The 17,721-nt window shown below is 45.5% G+C and overlaps 1 protein-coding gene and 1 long non-coding RNA gene across 5 annotated transcripts in view; both read right to left on the reverse strand.

Annotated features, from left to right (window-relative positions):
* Positions 1–1,419: 1,419 nt before the first annotated feature.
* LOC141765202 (hexokinase-1-like) overlaps positions 1,420–17,721 on the reverse strand; it is a 35,853-nt gene continuing 19,551 nt past the window's right edge. The window contains exons 1-12 of one of the 2 annotated variants that reach the window (XM_074631249.1): positions 17,582–17,715; positions 14,502–14,657; positions 14,152–14,385; positions 13,031–13,335; positions 11,593–11,741; positions 11,328–11,447; positions 11,061–11,156; positions 6,974–7,073; positions 5,835–6,018; positions 5,546–5,701; positions 4,157–4,390; positions 1,420–2,611 (exon numbers count right to left, since the gene is read on the reverse strand). In XM_074631249.1, coding sequence (XP_074487350.1) covers positions 2,458–2,611; positions 4,157–4,390; positions 5,546–5,701; positions 5,835–6,018; positions 6,974–7,073; positions 11,061–11,156; positions 11,328–11,447; positions 11,593–11,741; positions 13,031–13,335; positions 14,152–14,385; positions 14,502–14,657; positions 17,582–17,694 — 2,001 coding nt within the window. In that variant the 5' untranslated portion in view covers positions 17,695–17,715 and the 3' untranslated portion in view covers positions 1,420–2,457. Of the gene's footprint in view, positions 2,612–4,156; positions 4,391–5,545; positions 5,702–5,834; positions 6,019–6,973; positions 7,074–11,060; positions 11,157–11,327; positions 11,448–11,592; positions 11,742–13,030; positions 13,336–14,151; positions 14,386–14,501; positions 14,658–17,581; positions 17,716–17,721 lie in introns of those variants that run through there. The other variant, XM_074631250.1, reaches the window with a different exon arrangement.
* On the reverse strand, positions 7,702–11,054 carry LOC141765244 (uncharacterized). 3 transcript variants are annotated; one of them, XR_012593414.1, is made up of 5 exons: positions 10,287–11,054; positions 10,154–10,256; positions 9,392–9,475; positions 9,218–9,360; positions 7,702–9,070 (listed from the first exon to the last, which is right to left on the reverse strand). It is a non-coding gene; the product is annotated as an uncharacterized LOC141765244 (long non-coding RNA). The 3 variants fall into 3 exon arrangements; XR_012593413.1 differs by having other exon boundaries at positions 7,702–9,360; positions 10,154–10,217; positions 10,308–11,054; XR_012593412.1 differs by having other exon boundaries at positions 7,702–9,360.

Consider the following 17,721-nt stretch of genomic DNA (forward strand, 5'->3'; position numbering starts at 1 on the left):
TTTTTTGTTATTATTATATTCTATTTTTTAAATTAAATTAAACTAAATTAAATTTCATCTAATTTAATTTAATTTTTTCAATTTTGAATGCTGATTGTGTTTTCTCTTGTGTACTTATTGTGTTTGTTTCTAAGCTTAATTACTTAGAAATTGGTTTATAAACTATTGTAATTACAAACTCTAAATTGCACATATGAAAACAACCTCGAAAAAATAAAGTATATATAAAAAATGTAAATAAATATACAACACTTTACAATCAAATGAACACGCCTACCGTTTCCTAGACTAGACGAGGGTATATCTGATATCTATTTATTGAACTTGTGACGTGTGTATGACAATAAAGTAGAATATAATTGAATGTCTGTCTTTGAGCAGTTTACAGTAAATGTTTGTACTAAACGGCGTTGCACGTCGTCAGTAAGGGCGGCTGGTTGAGTCGGCATCGATGCAGCTCGCTGTTGGAGGGTTTTATAACCCACTTCCACCCCGTTACAGGTTTAGGGATGGAGGGTTACAGGTTTGGGATGGAGGGTTACAGGTTTAGGGATGGAGGGTTACAGGTTTGGGATGGAGGGTTACAGGTTTGGGATGGAGGGTTACAGGTTTGGGATGGAGGGTTACAGGTTTGGGATGGAGGGTTACAGGTTTGGGATGGAGGGTTACAGGTTTGGGATGGAGGGTTACAGGTTTGGGATGGAGGGTTACAGGTTTGGGATGGAGGGTTACAGGTTTGGGATGGAGGGTTACAGGTTTGGGATGGAGGGTTACAGGTTTAGGGATGGAGGGTTACAGGTTTGGGATGGAGGGTTACAGGTTTAGGGATGGAGGGTTACAGGTTTGGGATGGAGGGTTACAGGTTTAGGGATGGAGGGTTACAGGTTTGGGATGGAGGGTTACAGGTTTGGGATGGAGGGTTACAGGTTTGGGATGGAGGGTTACAGGTTTGGGATGGAGGGTTACAGGTTTGGGATGGAGGGTTACAGGTTTGGGATGGAGGGTTACAGGTTTGGGATGGAGGGTTACAGGTTTAGGGATGGAGGGTTACAGGTTTGGGATGGAGGGTTACAGGTTTGGGATGGAGGGTTACAGGTTTGGGATGGAGGGTTACAGGTTTGAGATGGAGGGTTACAGGTTTGGGATGGAGGGTTACAGGTTTAGGGATGGAGGGTTACAGGTTTGGGATGGAGGGTTACAGGTTTGGGATGGAGGGTTACAGGTTTAGGGATGGAGGGTTACAGGTTTGGGATGGAGGGTTACAGGTTTGGGATGGAGGGTTACAGGTTTGGGATGGAGGGTTACAGGTTTGGGATGGAGGGTTACAGGTTTGGGATGGAGGGTTACAGGTTTGGGATGGAGGGTTACAGGTTTGTGCAGCAGGCCTCTGCTTGACAGTTTAAGAAAGAGACACCAGGATTTACTCCACAACAAAATATAATTTAATGAATTCACTTTTCACCGTGTCGATCACAAATCTATATGGATGTAAAAAATGAAACGCAGAAAGGTAAGATGATCCAGAACTCTCCTCTGTCTTAATGTAAGGCATGCAGTCTCCACAGAGCTTTGGACATTGAAAGCTACAGGTCATTACAGCAGGACACACTGCCACTAATACACACACAAAGCGCTCGTCGTATCCACTCCGGCCCAATTAAACATTGATTCTCTGCACATATACGATGAGTAGAAGTGGGATTCATCACAACACCAAAAGTATAGTAGTTCACGAGTAGCAACGGGATCCGCTAACACCTCGGCGTGGGGCTCTCCTGCCCTCCAGCTCCGGAGGAAGAGACGCTGCTGGAACACTTTAATACGTGAGTTACACTGATAGTTACACAAACAGGTGGTTAGTAGCCAAGCACACAGTGTGATGGTGTTGCACATAGATGAGGATGATCTGAACAGCCGTGACTCTTGCGTTGCGTTGGACCCTTTGCAGCGAGCCCTTTTGGAACTGGTTCAGTGAACCAGTGGAGCCTGTAGAGACGAGCGAGAAGGACGTCCTTCATTTAGACGTTACACTGCGTGTTGGAACTCTCGTATAGAAAAAGACATTTTCTTGTGTCTATGGTGGAAATCCTAATGACCTCTGGGATTCAAAGTGGCTCAGCTATATAAATACAATTATATATTTGCCTCCATATAAAAATAAAATTAGCAATACACAAATATTGCACACTAAGGAGTTGAGATTGATCCGTTGACTGACGAGCTGTTGAGGAGAATGTACAGACATGTAAATAATAACCCCTCTGGTGCAGTATAAATAAAGACTTGTTATCATATTTAATGCCTATTCATGCAGCAGGACTCTCTGGCAGGGGCGGAGAGGGGGCAGAGGTGGAGTCACGGCTGCCAAGGGGGAGATGGAGGTGGGCTGTGCGGTGGGTGAAGGTCACGGTGGAGCAGCAGGTAGTCTTCCTAACAGGACAGGTATAGTAGAGCTCCTCAGTGCTGCTGCTGCGCGTCCAGCTCTCTCTGGCGGCAGCCCACGGCGGTGATCAGGGCGGCCCCCTTGCCGCTGCCGTCCTCCGAGAGCAGGAAGTTCACGTCACATTTTGGGGCGAGTTCCTTCACCGTCTGCTGGAAGATCCGAGAGAAGCTGTGGGAGGAGAGCGACAGGACACGCTGGTTAGGAGGCGACTGGAGGCAAAGACATGACAGATGAAAAATAGACATCATTTCACAACTGTTAACGTAAACTAATCCTCTTTATGTCCTGTAGGTTGTGTCTTCAGTTCAACACTAACATGCTATTTATCAGCTCAAACAATATGTGAGGTGTTTTAGGATGTCCAAAACTAAAGTATGTAACCAGTAGTATGTGAAATATTACAGTATCCAAACACTGGACACTAATGCTTTTAAAATTAGTTCACACTTCTCTTAAATCATCATTTGGTCACATAAGGTTGACACAGGTTACCATGGTTACGCATCCCCAACCAGCAGGAGACTCTCAGGTCATCCAAACGGATATAAACCACTGTTTATTTACACAAAGGTATGGTGAGCGATAGTACACCTGTATGTACTGTATGTAGTTCATATAGGGGATTTCAGACGGAACGCAATTCTGTTGAAATGGTCTCTAGCTGTCACTCAAGCTTTACAGCGAGGATGAGCAGCAGCGTGACGCAAGGAACGTTCATTTAGGGCCTCATGAAGAAGTATGATGACGCTATCTGGAGAAGTGAGGATGGACTGAAGCTAAAGGAGCTCCTCTGGATGTTACTCAGCGCAGTCGTCCAGTTAATGAAGTAATCCTGCTTAGTGAGAACAAGTTTTTGCACTCAAGTCCGAAGTCAAAACAGGCAAAGTCTCGAGTCTTTCACTTTGAGTTTGGAGTCCTAAACGGGTCACAATGAGCTCTTCACCAAATGGAACGTCATTTTAACAACAGAGGAACTGGTGCTCAGTAACCTAACGGTAGTTCTTCATGCTTTTCTCCTGAGACTTGATCGGATGTCCAGAGCTCAACAAAAACAACACTCTTTGGGATTCAGCTAAAAACAACAAAAGATATAGAATTCAGTTTGTTCAGTAAATTTCCCCCCACGAGTAAAGGACCGATCAACTGCCCGGTACCGGTACCGGGCAGTTGATCGTCTTCATGCACACACTATTTAAACTACATACGTGTTAATCTCTGGTCGTCGGTGTTAAAGCCCAAGTTGAGTTGCAACTCTTTTTTATTTTGTCAAGTCGAGTCTACGTGTGACTCTAGTCAGAGTCATGTGACTTGAGTCCAGGTCTCGGCCTGGTAGCCTCTTGATTTACAGTGGAACTAAGATCTGAGATGTTTTTGTGATAAAAGGGGCTCGACCAAAATGTGCCAAAGTTTCTTTTCTATGAAAAATGGCAAATACCTCAGAATGAGAATGAGGGGATCCCAGGAGCGAGGTACAGGACTGTTACTAAACAGAGTTGATTCAGACATGAAGGTAGTAGGAAGTCATTGAGAGACTTTAGGCCCGAAAAACGTGTTTCCGAGTTTGAACACAAAATCAATTTAAGCCCTCTACTACTGCTGCAAAACACAGATAGAACCTTTGCATCCTGATGAAACTCAATCTATTGTGTAGTGTTGTAGAATGAATGAAACCTCCCCAACACGCCTCCCTCATGTTCTCATCCCGTGTCTTACTGTGGGTGCAGCTTGTAGAGCGTGCCGTCCACGCCCACGGTGATGTCCAGGTGGTCCACTCCTCTGTTCTCACGGATCTTGTCCACCACGGCGGCCATCCCGGCTCCGCAGATCTGAGCGGCGCGGCGGGACACGGTGCCGCACACCTCCTTAACGATGATACTGTCATCGCAGGTGCTGTCGAGCCCCAGCTGCTGCAGGATGGCCCTGACCTGCAGCAGTGCCAGACGGTCGCTGTGAAGGGGGGGAGAGCGGGTCAGAGGTCAGCCGACAGCAGGAGAGTCACCGGATACCTCCCAGCTGTTCCCAGAGGCTGAGGTAGGCTTAGACAGTGGAGAGACTCAAGTCCTCCTCCTCTCATACCTGGCTGTGTTGTCACACCAGATGCTACTTCTCTGACAACAATGCATGAGCTTTAGTGTGTCTCCATCATACTGTTGTATTCTGACTGTATATATCAACAAGTACATATCAGATCACTTTTCAGCTCTGACAACTAGTTCTGCTGTTCCATGTTCTTTAATTTGGTTTTTCCTACTTCCAGGCAGCCACCAGTTAACCCCTTAAGACCCACAACAGACCTGTTCTAGAGTCTCAGCCCTACAGGGAGAAGTCAACTCTGTTTAGAGACCCCAGGATGCAGAGATATCCAGACACACCATTTAACAATAGGAGACAATAACACAGTTAAACTGCATGTGATGATCATAAAGTGGGCATGTCTGTAAAGGGGAGACTCGTGGGTACCCATAGAACCCATTTACATTCACTGATCTGGATGTCAGAGGTCAAGGGACCCCTTTGAACATGGACATGACAGTTTTTCGTTGCTAAAATGTAGCCCAACTTTGGAGCGTTATTTAACCTCCTTCCTGACATGGTACCATGACATGGTTGTTACCAACGGATTCCTTGGTTTCTCTAGTTTCATATGATGTCTCTACCTTCCCTCCAGCCCTAGAACTGAACCTGCTAGAGCCTCTGACAGACAGTAAAGTCAGTCGGGTTATTTAACCTCCTTCCTGACATGGTAGCATGACCTGGTTGGTACCGATGGATTCATCATGTTCTAGTTTCATATGATACCAGTGTCTTCTCTCTAGCCTTAGAACTGAACCTGCTAGAGCCTCTGACAGACAGTGAAGTCGATCCCGCGGGTCTCAGGGGGTTAATGCAAACTGCTGGTCTGAAGCTGAGATCACAGCTTTCTATCTGAAAACCATCAAACTTTAGTTGCATAGAAATGTGATGAAAATAATTACAGAATATTTGACCACTGAAATGATTTGAAGACGTATTTTGACCTTTAGATAGAACAATAGTTTGAACACACTAGTGTCTGCCGTTGGATCTGATATGTGAAACAGCCGCTGCAGCAGATTCCCTCACCTCTCTATCTGGGACAGGAACTTGGTCTCGAAGATGCCCCTGGTCTTCAACGTCTCTGAGATCTGTCCCCGGAAGAGGAAGCCACGTCTGGTCAGATCGATCAGAATCTGCCTGACGATCTCTCCGAGGTACATCCCGCTGCACATCTTCTCATATCTGACACGCAGAGGACACGCAGAGGACAGAGACAGATCTAAACACCAACACTAACAATACCATATCTCTTATATGAATTGTGTTGAGCTATGCAGATATGAAGATCTAGTTTATCCACCGGAGGTGTCTTCACCTTTGTTTGCCTTCGTTGAGCGAGTTCTCGTCCACCGCCTGGTCGTACTTCGTCCTGATGTCGTCCAGGCAGCCGTTGTCTCCGAACGCCCCCCACTCCATGTTGACACACATGCGTCCCTCGTTTCCCTCCACGATCTCGATGTTCTTCGCCTCTTCCATGTAGCAGGCGTTACTGCCGGTCCCTGAGAGGACGCACAGCCACAGACCGCCGTCAACCTCAGAACCCCTCAACGCTTCCTCATCTTACAGGATACAACACTAAGACACCTCTAACTGGAGGTAATCGTCTCCTACTGGGGCTGGAGGTCAATATCAAACCAGTGTGAGTATATAGTATACTAGTTCACCATCGAATCATTTACCACATATTGTCACCTTTTAAATATAGTAGTAGATAGTTAGAGTTGTTTGAAGTGGGGTTGTATGAAGTCCTTCTCCATAGTCAGTGTATTACAGGACTACAGTAAGTTTACAGTTTGCAGAAGGGAGTACGGGACACCTAGAAAAATCTATATCCGTTTAAGTGTACGCTATATTAAGAATATTTTCATCACTTTACCTTGCCGTTATCTCTGCTCTCTTCAAAGATATATATTTATTTATTTTTTAAATTGATTTAAATTGATTTTACATTTTTTATGTATTTATTTTTGCATTCATTTCATATTTATTTTTAAATTAATATATTTATGCATTTATTTATTTATGTACGAATCATGCATAAATAAATAAATAAATGCATTATACATAAATAAACACATTAATTTAAAAATATATATAAAATAAGTAAAAAATAAATGCAAAAATAAATTAAAGAATTAATAAAAATAAATATCTAAATGAATAAACGTAAATAAAGATAGATATATAAAGAAGCAAATTATTTATGTCACATTTTATCAGTTAATTAATGGCTACATTTACATTTATTTAATAATTTTTATTTTTTATTTTGGCAGCTTCCGTCCTCCATAGAAAAGGACTCTCTGACGGCACAGATGGTACTCCTGTCATGCTTCTCCAAACTGGGGGCGTGCCGACCGTCATCTACTGCCGGTAATAAGACTCTGACTATGGAGAAGTACTTCATACGACCACACTGAGAAACACCCCGTTAAACTCTTCAGAACAACTGACCTGCGATCAGCCCCACCTCACAGTTGGGTTCCTCGTACGCACAGGTCATCATCGTCCCCACCGTGTCGTTCACTATGGCAACCACATCCAGCTCAAACTCCTGAGGAAACAAACGAGGAGAAGATTAAACCACAGGTAGAAGTATAATCCAATAATAAGTCAACGGTACTTTAAATGATTAGAATGGTAAAGAAAGATCGTTTCTCCATGTTGTTAATACATAACATCACTTCCGTTTCCAGCTGTTCACTCAACAGTAAAGCAATGTTAAGTCCATGTTTCATATCCAGTAGCTGTTGAAGAGAAGGATTAATATCAGGCCTGGTAACTGTTCAAACGCCAAACTGAACACGATGCACTTCACTCACATTCATAATAAAATACACACAAAACACAGAACACACAGAATCATCTCCGTCATCACGGTGCTCAATCTGAAGAGTTTAAAAGAAGCCCGTCACACTGCAGATGCAGACACACCGCCTCCTCCTCCTCCTCAGTATCTGACATGCTATTACAAGGATAACCACACCGTCCCGCTCTGCTTTACCTGTCCGGTAATGATCTACAGTCTCTTAATACTTACTGGGTTCTCCATCTAAAAGGGTGAAATCGATATCAGAAACTCAAAAGTGATGGTGAAGAAACAGAAACAGATAAAGAATCAGAAGTGAAAGGTGTGTCTTCATAATGAGTTCATGATATAATGTATAATAGGTGCTGGGTTTAGTGTCTTTATGCTGAACTTTATGTAGTTCAGTCTAAACATGTCAGTCTGCCGGGATTAGCATGTAGCAGCGAAATGTACTAGACCAGAGGTCAGAGGTCAGAGGTCAGCAGCCTGCGTCTCTCCAGCTCCTCTCTGTGGAGTTATCAATATGAATAACTGTTTGTTGTTTACAGTTTCATGTTTATTGATCATTGTTGTAGGTCTGTGGTACGACGGTACGACGGAGTATTAGGGCCACATTGAGGAAAAAAATACATCTGAGATTTAGAGAATAAAGTCAGAATATTATAAAGTAGATATTTTACCTGTTATTTTCTTTTTTTCTCGTAAAGTTATAACTTTATTGTATAAATCTCAGATGTTGTTTCCCTCAGTGTGGCCCTAATCCTCCGTAGTCCGTAGTCTCTTTGGTCCTCACTGCATCAGACTGATATTCTATAAACTGAGTTTCCTTCATCACAGTGATCACATGTTTAGCGGCTCCAGACAGATTGATTTTGATAGTAAAGGTTGCTGACCGCTGATGTAGTACAGTAGGTTGTATTAGGACTGTCTTCACCATTAGAAGAGCTGTATTAGAGGGTTCCTTTATCATACAGGAAGGATGTTCATCTGTATTCCAGTACTTCTGTACAGTTCCAGCTGGTAGACACAACAAACACACCATGCTGAAGGACTTCAGATCATCTGAGATCACTTCATCCTCATTTCAAAGCATCGCCACAGAGGTTTGTTGAGAGGCAGTTAGCAGCATCCGTCCATCCATCCGTCAGTCACACCTTTTATATACAGTATGTGTTGGTGCATTAATAAAAACAAAGCGTATAGAAGTCTTTAAGTTGTTGACAACACATTGAAACTAAAACTGCATCGGAGCGTCAGCGAAGCAGCAGACAGGAGTTAATGTGAACCAGCAGGAATATGGCCCGTACAGATATAGATATATAATATATATAATATAATATAATATAGACGGTATGCAGGGTACTGTTGACAAACAATCAAACAATCAAACAATCAAACGTGTAATAGTTTTTGCAATGATGACTTTAAAGGAGACACATTAGGCTCATCTTCAGGTTCTATTTTAGGTTTCTACTTGAACATGTGTACATGCTTTAACGTTCCTCATCCTGTCTGTCTGAATATACCTGTATTCACCTGTCTGTCTGTCTGAATATACCTGTATTCACCTGTCTGTCTGTCTGAATGTACCTGTATTCACCTGTCCGTCTGAATATACCTGTATTCACCTGTCTGTCTGTCTGTCTGAATATACCTGTATTCACCTGTCTGTCTGTCTGAATGTACCTGTATTCACCTGTCCGTCTGAATGTACCTGTATTCACCTGTCCGTCTGAATATACCTGTATTCACCTGTCTGTCTGTCTGAATGTACCTGTATTCACCTGTCCGTCTGAATGTACCTGTATTCACCTGTCCGTCTGAATATACCTGTATTCACCTGTCCGTCTGAATATACCTGTATTCACCCTCTGTCCGTCTGAATATACCTGTATTCACCTGTCTGTCTGAATATACCTGTATTCACCTGTCTGTCTGAATATACCTGTATTCACCCTCTGTCCGTCTGAATATACCTGTATTCACCTGTCTGTCTGAATATACCTGTATTCACCTGTCCGTCTGAATATACCTGTATTCACCCTCTGTCCGTCTGAATATACCTGTATTCACCTGTCTGTCTGAATATACCTGTATTCACCTGTCTGTCTGAATATACCTGTATTCACCTGTCCGTCTGAATATACCTGTATTCACCCTCTGTCCGTCTGAATATACCTGTATTCACCTGTCTGTCTGAATATACCTGTATTCACCCTCTGTCTGTCTGAATATACCTGTATTCACCTGTCTGTCTGAATATACCTGTATTCACCCTCTGTCTGTCTGAATATACCTGTATTCACCCTCTGTCTGTCTGAATATACCTGTATTCACCCTCTGTCTGTCTGAATATACCTGTATTCACCCTCTGTCCGTCTGAATATACCTGTATTCACCCTCTGTCTGTCTGAATATACCTGTATTCACCCTCTGTCCGTCTGAATATACCTGTATTCACCCTCTGTCTGTCTGAATATACCTGTATTCACCTGTCTGTCTGTCTGAATATACCTGTATTCACCCTCTGTCTGTCTGAATATACCTGTATTCACCTGTCTGTCCGTCTGAATATACCTGTATTCACCCTCTGTCTGTCTGAATATACCTGTATTCACCTGTCTGTCTGTCTGAATATACCTGTATTCACCCTCTGTCTGTCTGAATATACCTGTATTCACCTGTCTGTCCGTCTGAATATACCTGTATTCACCCGTCTGTCTGTCTGAATGTACCTGTATTCACCTGTCCATCTGAATGTACCTGTATTCACCCTCTGTCCGTCTGAATATACCTGTATTCACCCTCTGTCTGTCTGAATATACCTGTATTCACCTGTCTGTCTGTCTGAATATACCTGTATTCACCTGTCTGTCTGTCTGAATATACCTGTATTCACCTGTCCGTCTGAATATACCTGTATTCACCCTCTGTCCGTCTGAATATACCTGTATTCACCCTCTGTCTGTCTGAATATACCTGTATTCACCTGTCCGTCTGAATATACCTGTATTCACCTGTCCGTCTGAATATACCTGTATTCACCCTCTGTTCGTCTGAATATACCTGTATTCACCTGTCCGTCTGAATATACCTGTATTCACCCTCTGTCCGTCTGAATATACCTGTATTCACCTGTCCGTCTGAATATACCTGTATTCACCTGTCCGTCTGAATGTACCTGTATTCACCTGTCCGTCTGAATATACCTGTATTCACCTGTCTGTCTGTCTGAATATACCTGTATTCACCTGTCTGTCTGAATATACCTGTATTCACCTGTCCGTCTGAATATACCTGTATTCACCTGTCCGTCTGAATATACCTGTATTCACTGTCCGTCTGAAACGCTCCGTTTTAAGCCCTCCCTCCTGAAAACAGCCCCGTCTGCTCTGATTAGTCAGCGGTTGCGGTGTTATGCATCTGCATCATGGATTTATAACGAGAGCTGGATCCGGCGTTGGAGGCGGGCGCCCCGCCCCGTTCATTCCTATGGAAGTTGGACTTTCATAATGTAAAATGCCGCGGTCCTTAACCCCGCATCCCAGCCGCTCTGTCTCCTTCACATGAATGGAGGAAGGACAATAACTCTGTATGATGATTTAACCCTCTGAGACCCACATAGAGCCGTTCTAGTCTTCTTTAGGGGGTCAAACGGTGGCGTCTGTGTCGCTGCGGTTCTAGTAGCGTGTTTCCTAACGATGATGGGATGTACTTCCTGTTTGCCATTACCTCTTTCCTCTTGATCGCTTCCCGAAGAAGCTCCACCACGTCTTCTCCCTCACAGTCTGTGGCCTTGAAGCCTTTGGTCCAGGTGACGAGGATCCCCTGCAGAGCACGGAACACAGATCCTGTTTGGATGGTGCAACACTCCTATGATAAGGTTCCAGCAGCAGTCTGAACTGAACTGTACTCCTAACATAGAAGGATCTGGTTCGTTTTGCTTCCTATTTTACAACACATGTGATGTATTGTTGAGATAAGTGATGGAGAACATACTGCGTCCAGGCTGGTCTGATGGCAGGGGAAGGAGAAGGTGAAACCCAGCGGCAGGCGAGCACTCTTCATCCCCATGTAGTCCAGGAAGTCGGAGATGCAGTGCACGATGTGGTCAAAGAGCTGCAAAGAGAGACGTGCCTTTAGTGGTTTGAATGCTATCACTTTATGTTTTATGGCGAGACCAGAACGTCTAGATGCATCTTCTAAATGTTGTTCATTAGATATGATGAAGGAATGGGAATAGGGAGAGTGTAACCATCATTACCTCCTCTCCTGTGCCCTGCATCACTTCTATGGGAATGGCGTAGATTTTGTTGTGCATCTCCACTGATCGCTTCTTCCCGCTGCGAATCTTCACCAGAAGCACGCGGAAGTTTGTCCCTCCGAGGTCCAGAGCGAGGAAGTCTCCGTTCTCTGGAGCACAAGAGAGGCGCTGTTAGCTGAAGAAGCAACAAAACGTGACCTCCTGTAACTTCCCCTCCGTTGGATGGATTTAAATAATACCATTTATCATCACAGGAGTCGACTTTGATGTTTGATGTGTTTTTCCCTTTGGCTTTGAAACCTTCATGTCTGAACTAGTCTGTGATGTTAACCTCTTCCCTGCTGAGATGAATTAAAGGATATATGATGACGGTTTAACGTAAGGCGCCGTGGATCTCTCTGATAGAATGTGAAAGAACCTGATTCACCACTTCGTTAGAGAATCCGGCTCAGACTTTGGAAAACTGCCAAACCCTGCTTAAACGTTAATATGCAAAATAGAGAGCCTGAGCTGATCTCTGGTGTCACGTCTTCGTTGAAACCTGACGTATGATGTACAGAAGTGACCTGGACCGGGACAACCCGACAGACCTGATGGACGTCTCTAACCAGCAGCAGTGTCTCCGATCACAGTGGAAACAACTCTCTGAACTCCTGATGCAATCATCACCTTCCTTTCAACTTCCTTTGGAGTTCTTCCTCAAACATCCCGTACCTGATTGTGAACATTTGTAAACTGAAACCTGTACTGGAGATGTCTGTGTGCGACTGCTTCTCTCTCAACTTGTAAAAACTGCTTTGATTAATTCCCACAAAGTGAACGTGTGATGTGATCGAGCTGAGAAGAACATCCTGACGCATCTCGTTTTGTGATCAATCTAGTTACTCTGTAACTTGTCCTAATCACTCAACCCGATCTCACGGGAAGGCGTATCAATATCATGAAATTACAACAAGGACATGCCATGTGTCATGAGGACGCATTTTAGGCTTTTCACGTGTCATAAAAAACATTTAATCACAATTAATCTCATTTTTTCTCATCAGTGTGGTCCTAATACTACGTCGTACCGTCGTACCGTCGTCCCGTCGTACCATAGACCTACAACAATGATCAATACAAAATGAAAATGTAAACAAAGAACAGTTCTTGATTTCCATGTTTAAAGTCCACAGAGAGCCTCTGGAGAGGAGCTGGAGAGACGCAGGCTGCTGCCTTCAGGTGAATATTATATTTCATTAGAGTGTAATAATCCCCTCTGACGTCATGAAGGCTGACCTCTTTATCATTAGTGAAACTCTGGTTTCACCACACGACACCCAGCAGATAGATATACTGAGTAATATCATCTTTAAAGGAGACTAAGTTGTAAATACATCAGTGATTATAAGGTAAAGAAAGATGTAATATCATATGTCATATAGATATTTGTAGTCACCTGTTCCATCCGGTGTTCTTCGGACGAAAGTGGGCAGCATCTTGACGGTGGCTTCCTCGTGGGTGTTCTTCTTGAGGCCTCGTTCTATCTCCTGCCTCATCCGTTTCTTCACCTCCAACAGCTGCGCTTTGCTCAGCCGGAACTCGGCCATCGTCTGCTGAATCTGGCGCGCCTGCTCCGTCAGACGGTACGCCACCGCCGTCACCATGGCGGCGCCTTTCGCACTCCCACTCTCAGACAGCAGGAAGCGGACATCTGAGTCCGGGACCAAGCGACGCACCGTCTTGTGCAGCCGGCGGGCGTATCTGTTCAGAGAGCAGAGCAGAGGAGAGGCTCCGTCGGTACAACAGAAGACTAAACACCAGATCCTCTCAGGATGTGGACCTTCAGCAGGGGAATGTACCGGGTTCAGATGGTTCAACACATACGTACCTCTTTCCACTAGGAACTGAAGCTATTTCAGATTACTGCTCTTTTATTATAACATTATTATTATGATTATTCAAGTGTCTTTATTTATCATATGCACAACACAACATTCACAACAAAGCAGTCGTTGACAATGAAAGTCTTGGATCTCAGGTTCCCTTCATCAACCATCATTAAATATGTTTATAAATCACATAAGAAAAAGAAAAATGAGAATCTGCGACATAAAATAAAATATAGTTAAAATATAAACATCAATAAATATAAAATAAGTCATGTAAGTTTGTGGTAGACAGTATTTCAAATGGATAAACTGGACGTTAACATCGATGTAGTCATGTATATGCATAATGAGACGTAATACAAATATTATTATTATTATTATTATATAATTATATATAAATGTAGTAATGTATATACATAATGAAAAGTAATAAATATTGATATTATTATTATTATTATTATTATATAGTGTAAGCACCAACACATGAGTAAATAGGGCAGGGTGAAATTGTCGTAAACTGTATATCTAAAATATCCATGTCTATCCATTACTACATTGTTTACGTTCAGTTCATCCATTTAAATACTGTTTGATTTCTCAGTAAAAGGGATAACGTGTGTTCATCCTTGATCTTCCTCAGAGGAGGGATCTGGTTGTAGTGAAGGCTGATCTCAGTATTCATACTCACTGAGGGTGCATCTTGTAGAGCGACCCGTCGATGCCCACGGTGGTGCGGAGGCGTGCGACTCCTTTGTTCTCCTTGAGTCGTGAGAGGATGCCTCCCAGGGTCGAGGCGATCAGATTGGCCGAGCGGAAGGAGACGATGGTGCACACGTGCTGCACGGCCAGACAGTCTTCATCTGACGGCTCCACGCCGAGCCTCGTCAGGATCTCCATGCACTTCTTCAGCCCTTCTTTACTCCTGAGAACAGACAGATGGACATTATTAAAGATCTCATCCTGCTGTTGAGGAACAACGTTCTGCAAAGACGTTCCCCAGAAGAACAACACGGTATTGTCCTCTTGTGCGTTACTCACTTCTCGATGGCAGAGACGTGTTTGGTCTCGATCTTCCCCTTGGTCAGGAGCTCGGGGGTGATCCGGCCCTCAAACAGAAGCCCCTCTTTGGCCATCTTGACCAGGATGAGTCGAACCAGCTCTCCCATGTACATCCCACTGGCCATCTTCTCAAACCTGAGCACACAGAGAGGAAACACAGCAGGCTTCTTACATACATGACGTGTTAGTCATTCCTCCTTCTTCTCTTCATAGACCCACAGGAGAGCTTCACGCTGCTCTGGGTCTAGTAGAGCTGTCAGGAGAGCTTCACGCTGCTCTGGGTCTAGTAGAGCTGTCAGGAGAGCTTCACGCTGCTCTGGGTCTAGTAGAGCTGTCAGTAGAGCTTCACGCTGCTCTGGGTCTAGTAGAGCTGTCAGTAGAGCTTCACGCTGCTCTGGGTCTAGTAGAGCTGTCAGTAGAGCTTCACGCTGCTCTGGGTCTAGTAGAGCTGTCAGGAGAGCTTCACGCTGCTCTGGGTCTAGTAGAGCTGTCAGTAGAGCTTCACGCTGCTCTGGGTCTAGTAGAGCTGTCAGGAGAGCTTCACGCTGCTCTGGGTCTAGTAGAGCTGTCAGTAGAGCTTCACGCTGCTCTGGGTCTAGTAGAGCTGTCAGGAGAGCTTCACGCTGCTCTGGGTCTAGTAGAGCTGTCAGTAGAGCTTCACGCTGCTCTGGGTCTAGTAGAGCTGTCAGTAGAGCTTCACGCTGCTCTGGGTCTAGTAGAGCTGTCAGTAGAGCTTCACGCTGCTCTGGGTCTAGTAGAGCTGTCAGGAGAGCTTCACGCTGCTCTGGGTCTAGTAGAGCTGTCAGTAGAGCTTCACGCTGCTCTGGGTCTAGTAGAGCTGTCAGTAGAGCTTCACGCTGCTCTGGGTCTAGTAGAGCTGTCAGGAGAGCTTCACGCTGCTCTGGGTCTAGTAGAGCTGTCAGGAGAGCTTCACGCTGCTCTGGGTCTAGTAGAGCTGTCAGTAGAGCTTCACGCTGCTCTGGGTCTAGTAGAGCTGTCAGGAGAGCTTCACGCTGCTCTGGGTCTAGTAGAGCTGTCAGGAGAGCTTCACGCTGCTCTGGGTCTAGTAGAGCTGTCAGTAGAGCTTCACGCTGCTCTGGGTCTAGTAGAGCTGTCAGGAGAGCTTCACGCTGCTCTGGGTCTAGTAGAGCTGTCAGTAGAGCTTCACGCTGCTCTGGGTCTAGTAGAGCTGTCAGTAGAGCTTCACGCTGCTCTGGGTGGGAGGGTGGGAGGTGGAGGTGGAGGTGCAGGTGGAGGTGGAGGTGGAGGGTGGGAGGTGGAGGTGGAGGTGCAGGTGCAGGTGGAGGTGGAGGTGCAGGTGGAGGTGGAGGGTGGGAGGTGGGAGGTGGAGGGTGGGAGGTGGAGGGTGGGAGGTGGAGGTGGAGGTGCAGGTGGAGGTGGAGGTAGAGGTGGGAGGGGGAGGTGGAGGGTGGGAGGTGGAGGTGGAGGTGGAGGTGGAGGTGCAGGTGGAGGTGGAGGTGGAGGGTGGGAGGTGGGAGGTGGAGGTGGAGGGTGGGAGGTGGAGGGTGGGAGGTGGAGGTGGAGGGTGGGAGGTGGAGGTGCAGGTGGAGGTGGAGGTGGGAGGTGGAGGGTGGGAGGTGGAGGTGGAGGTGGAGGTGGAGGTGGAGGTGGGAGGGGGAGGTGGAGGTGGAGGTGGAGGTGGGAGGTGGAGGTCGAGGGTGGGAGGTGGAGGTGCAGGTGGAGGTGGAGGGTGGGAGGTGGGAGGTGGAGGGTGGGAGGTGGAGGTGGAGGTGCAGGTGGAGGTGGAGGCGGAGGTGCAGGTGGAGGTGGAGGTGCAGGTGGAGGTGCAGGTGGAGGGTGGGAGGTGGAGGTGGAGGTGGAGGTGGAGGTGCAGGTGGAGGTGGAGGGTGGGAGGTGGGAGGTGGAGGGTGGGAGGTGGAGGGTGGAGGTGCAGGTGGAGGTGGAGGGTGGGAGGTGGGAGGTGGAGGGTGGGAGGTGGAGGTGGAGGTGGAGGTGGAGGTGGAGGTGGAGGTGGAGGGTGGGAGGTGGGAGGTGGAGGGTGGGAGGTGGAGGTGGAGGTGGAGGTGGAGGTGGAGGTGTAAACAGGACTTTCATCCACTAGAGCTGTGTTTTGTCAGTGAAGTCCTTTTCGTACACATTTACCTACTTGTTTCTTTAAGCCCATCCATGGCGTGTTTCCTCAACCTAACTGCAGACGGTGTAGTTTTGTTGCGTTTCGTACAAATGACAAGCAAAGACCCAACGCATTCTCATCCCATCTCGTCTCACACTGACGCTCTGTCAGAACCCCTCGCCGTCACTCCTCTCAGACAATAAAACCACTAAGTTAGGTTTAGGAAACACCAACATGGTGCGGCTTAAAACTACGACTGTTGTGAACAGAGAACACGAACAGACAGCTGCCTCGTGCGTCGGTATCTAACGCCGACGGCTGCGTCAAAGCGTCAGTATTTTTATTGCTATATATTATTGTGGTATTGTTTTATGCTAAATGCAGTACCTGTGAGGGTTTCTGGATCAATATCTGTTATTGATCTGTGCTGTTCATTGATTTACTGTAATAATTATATACATACATTTACATAAAGCAGCAGATTAGTCCTCTCCCATGTTGATAAGAGGATTAAATACTGGACTGATCTCCTTTAAGGTTCATTATGAACAGATAAAACAATGTGATTAACCGTGATTGAATATTTAAAATGGATTGACAGCCCTGATATGAACTGATGTACATTAACATGTACATATTAAATATCTATCACAAAAGCACATAAGCCCAATAATGCCCTTTAAAGTTATTGCTCTTTCAGTGCTTTGTTGTTCGTTAACAATACTGAACTACTGGTGTCTGTTTGTTGTTAACATTACAACATCTCCCGTGTCTTTGTAGATCTATTCTACATGGCATGTACTCCGTATCTCTGTGTTGGGGAGATAATCCTTCAATCCACTCCAAGAGTAAATCTGTGTTCTGCAGTAAGCGTCTGTAAATTCAGTATCCTCAGACAGACTACAGCCTGCTGGGTAAAACTGTTGCTTGAGTAAGTAAATACAGCTGTGAAGGGAACTCTTACAGCTGTTTCCCCGGGTTGATGGAGCCCCTGTCGATCTCACGGTCAAACTCTGTGCGGATGTCCTCCAGGGACCCGTCGTCCCCGAAGGCCCCCCACTCGGTGTTGATGCACATCCGGCCCTCGTCTCCTTCCACCTGGTC

Source organism: Sebastes fasciatus, chromosome 3, assembly GCF_043250625.1.
Source record: "Sebastes fasciatus isolate fSebFas1 chromosome 3, fSebFas1.pri, whole genome shotgun sequence".
Classification (NCBI taxonomy): domain Eukaryota; kingdom Metazoa; phylum Chordata; class Actinopteri; order Perciformes; family Sebastidae; genus Sebastes; species Sebastes fasciatus.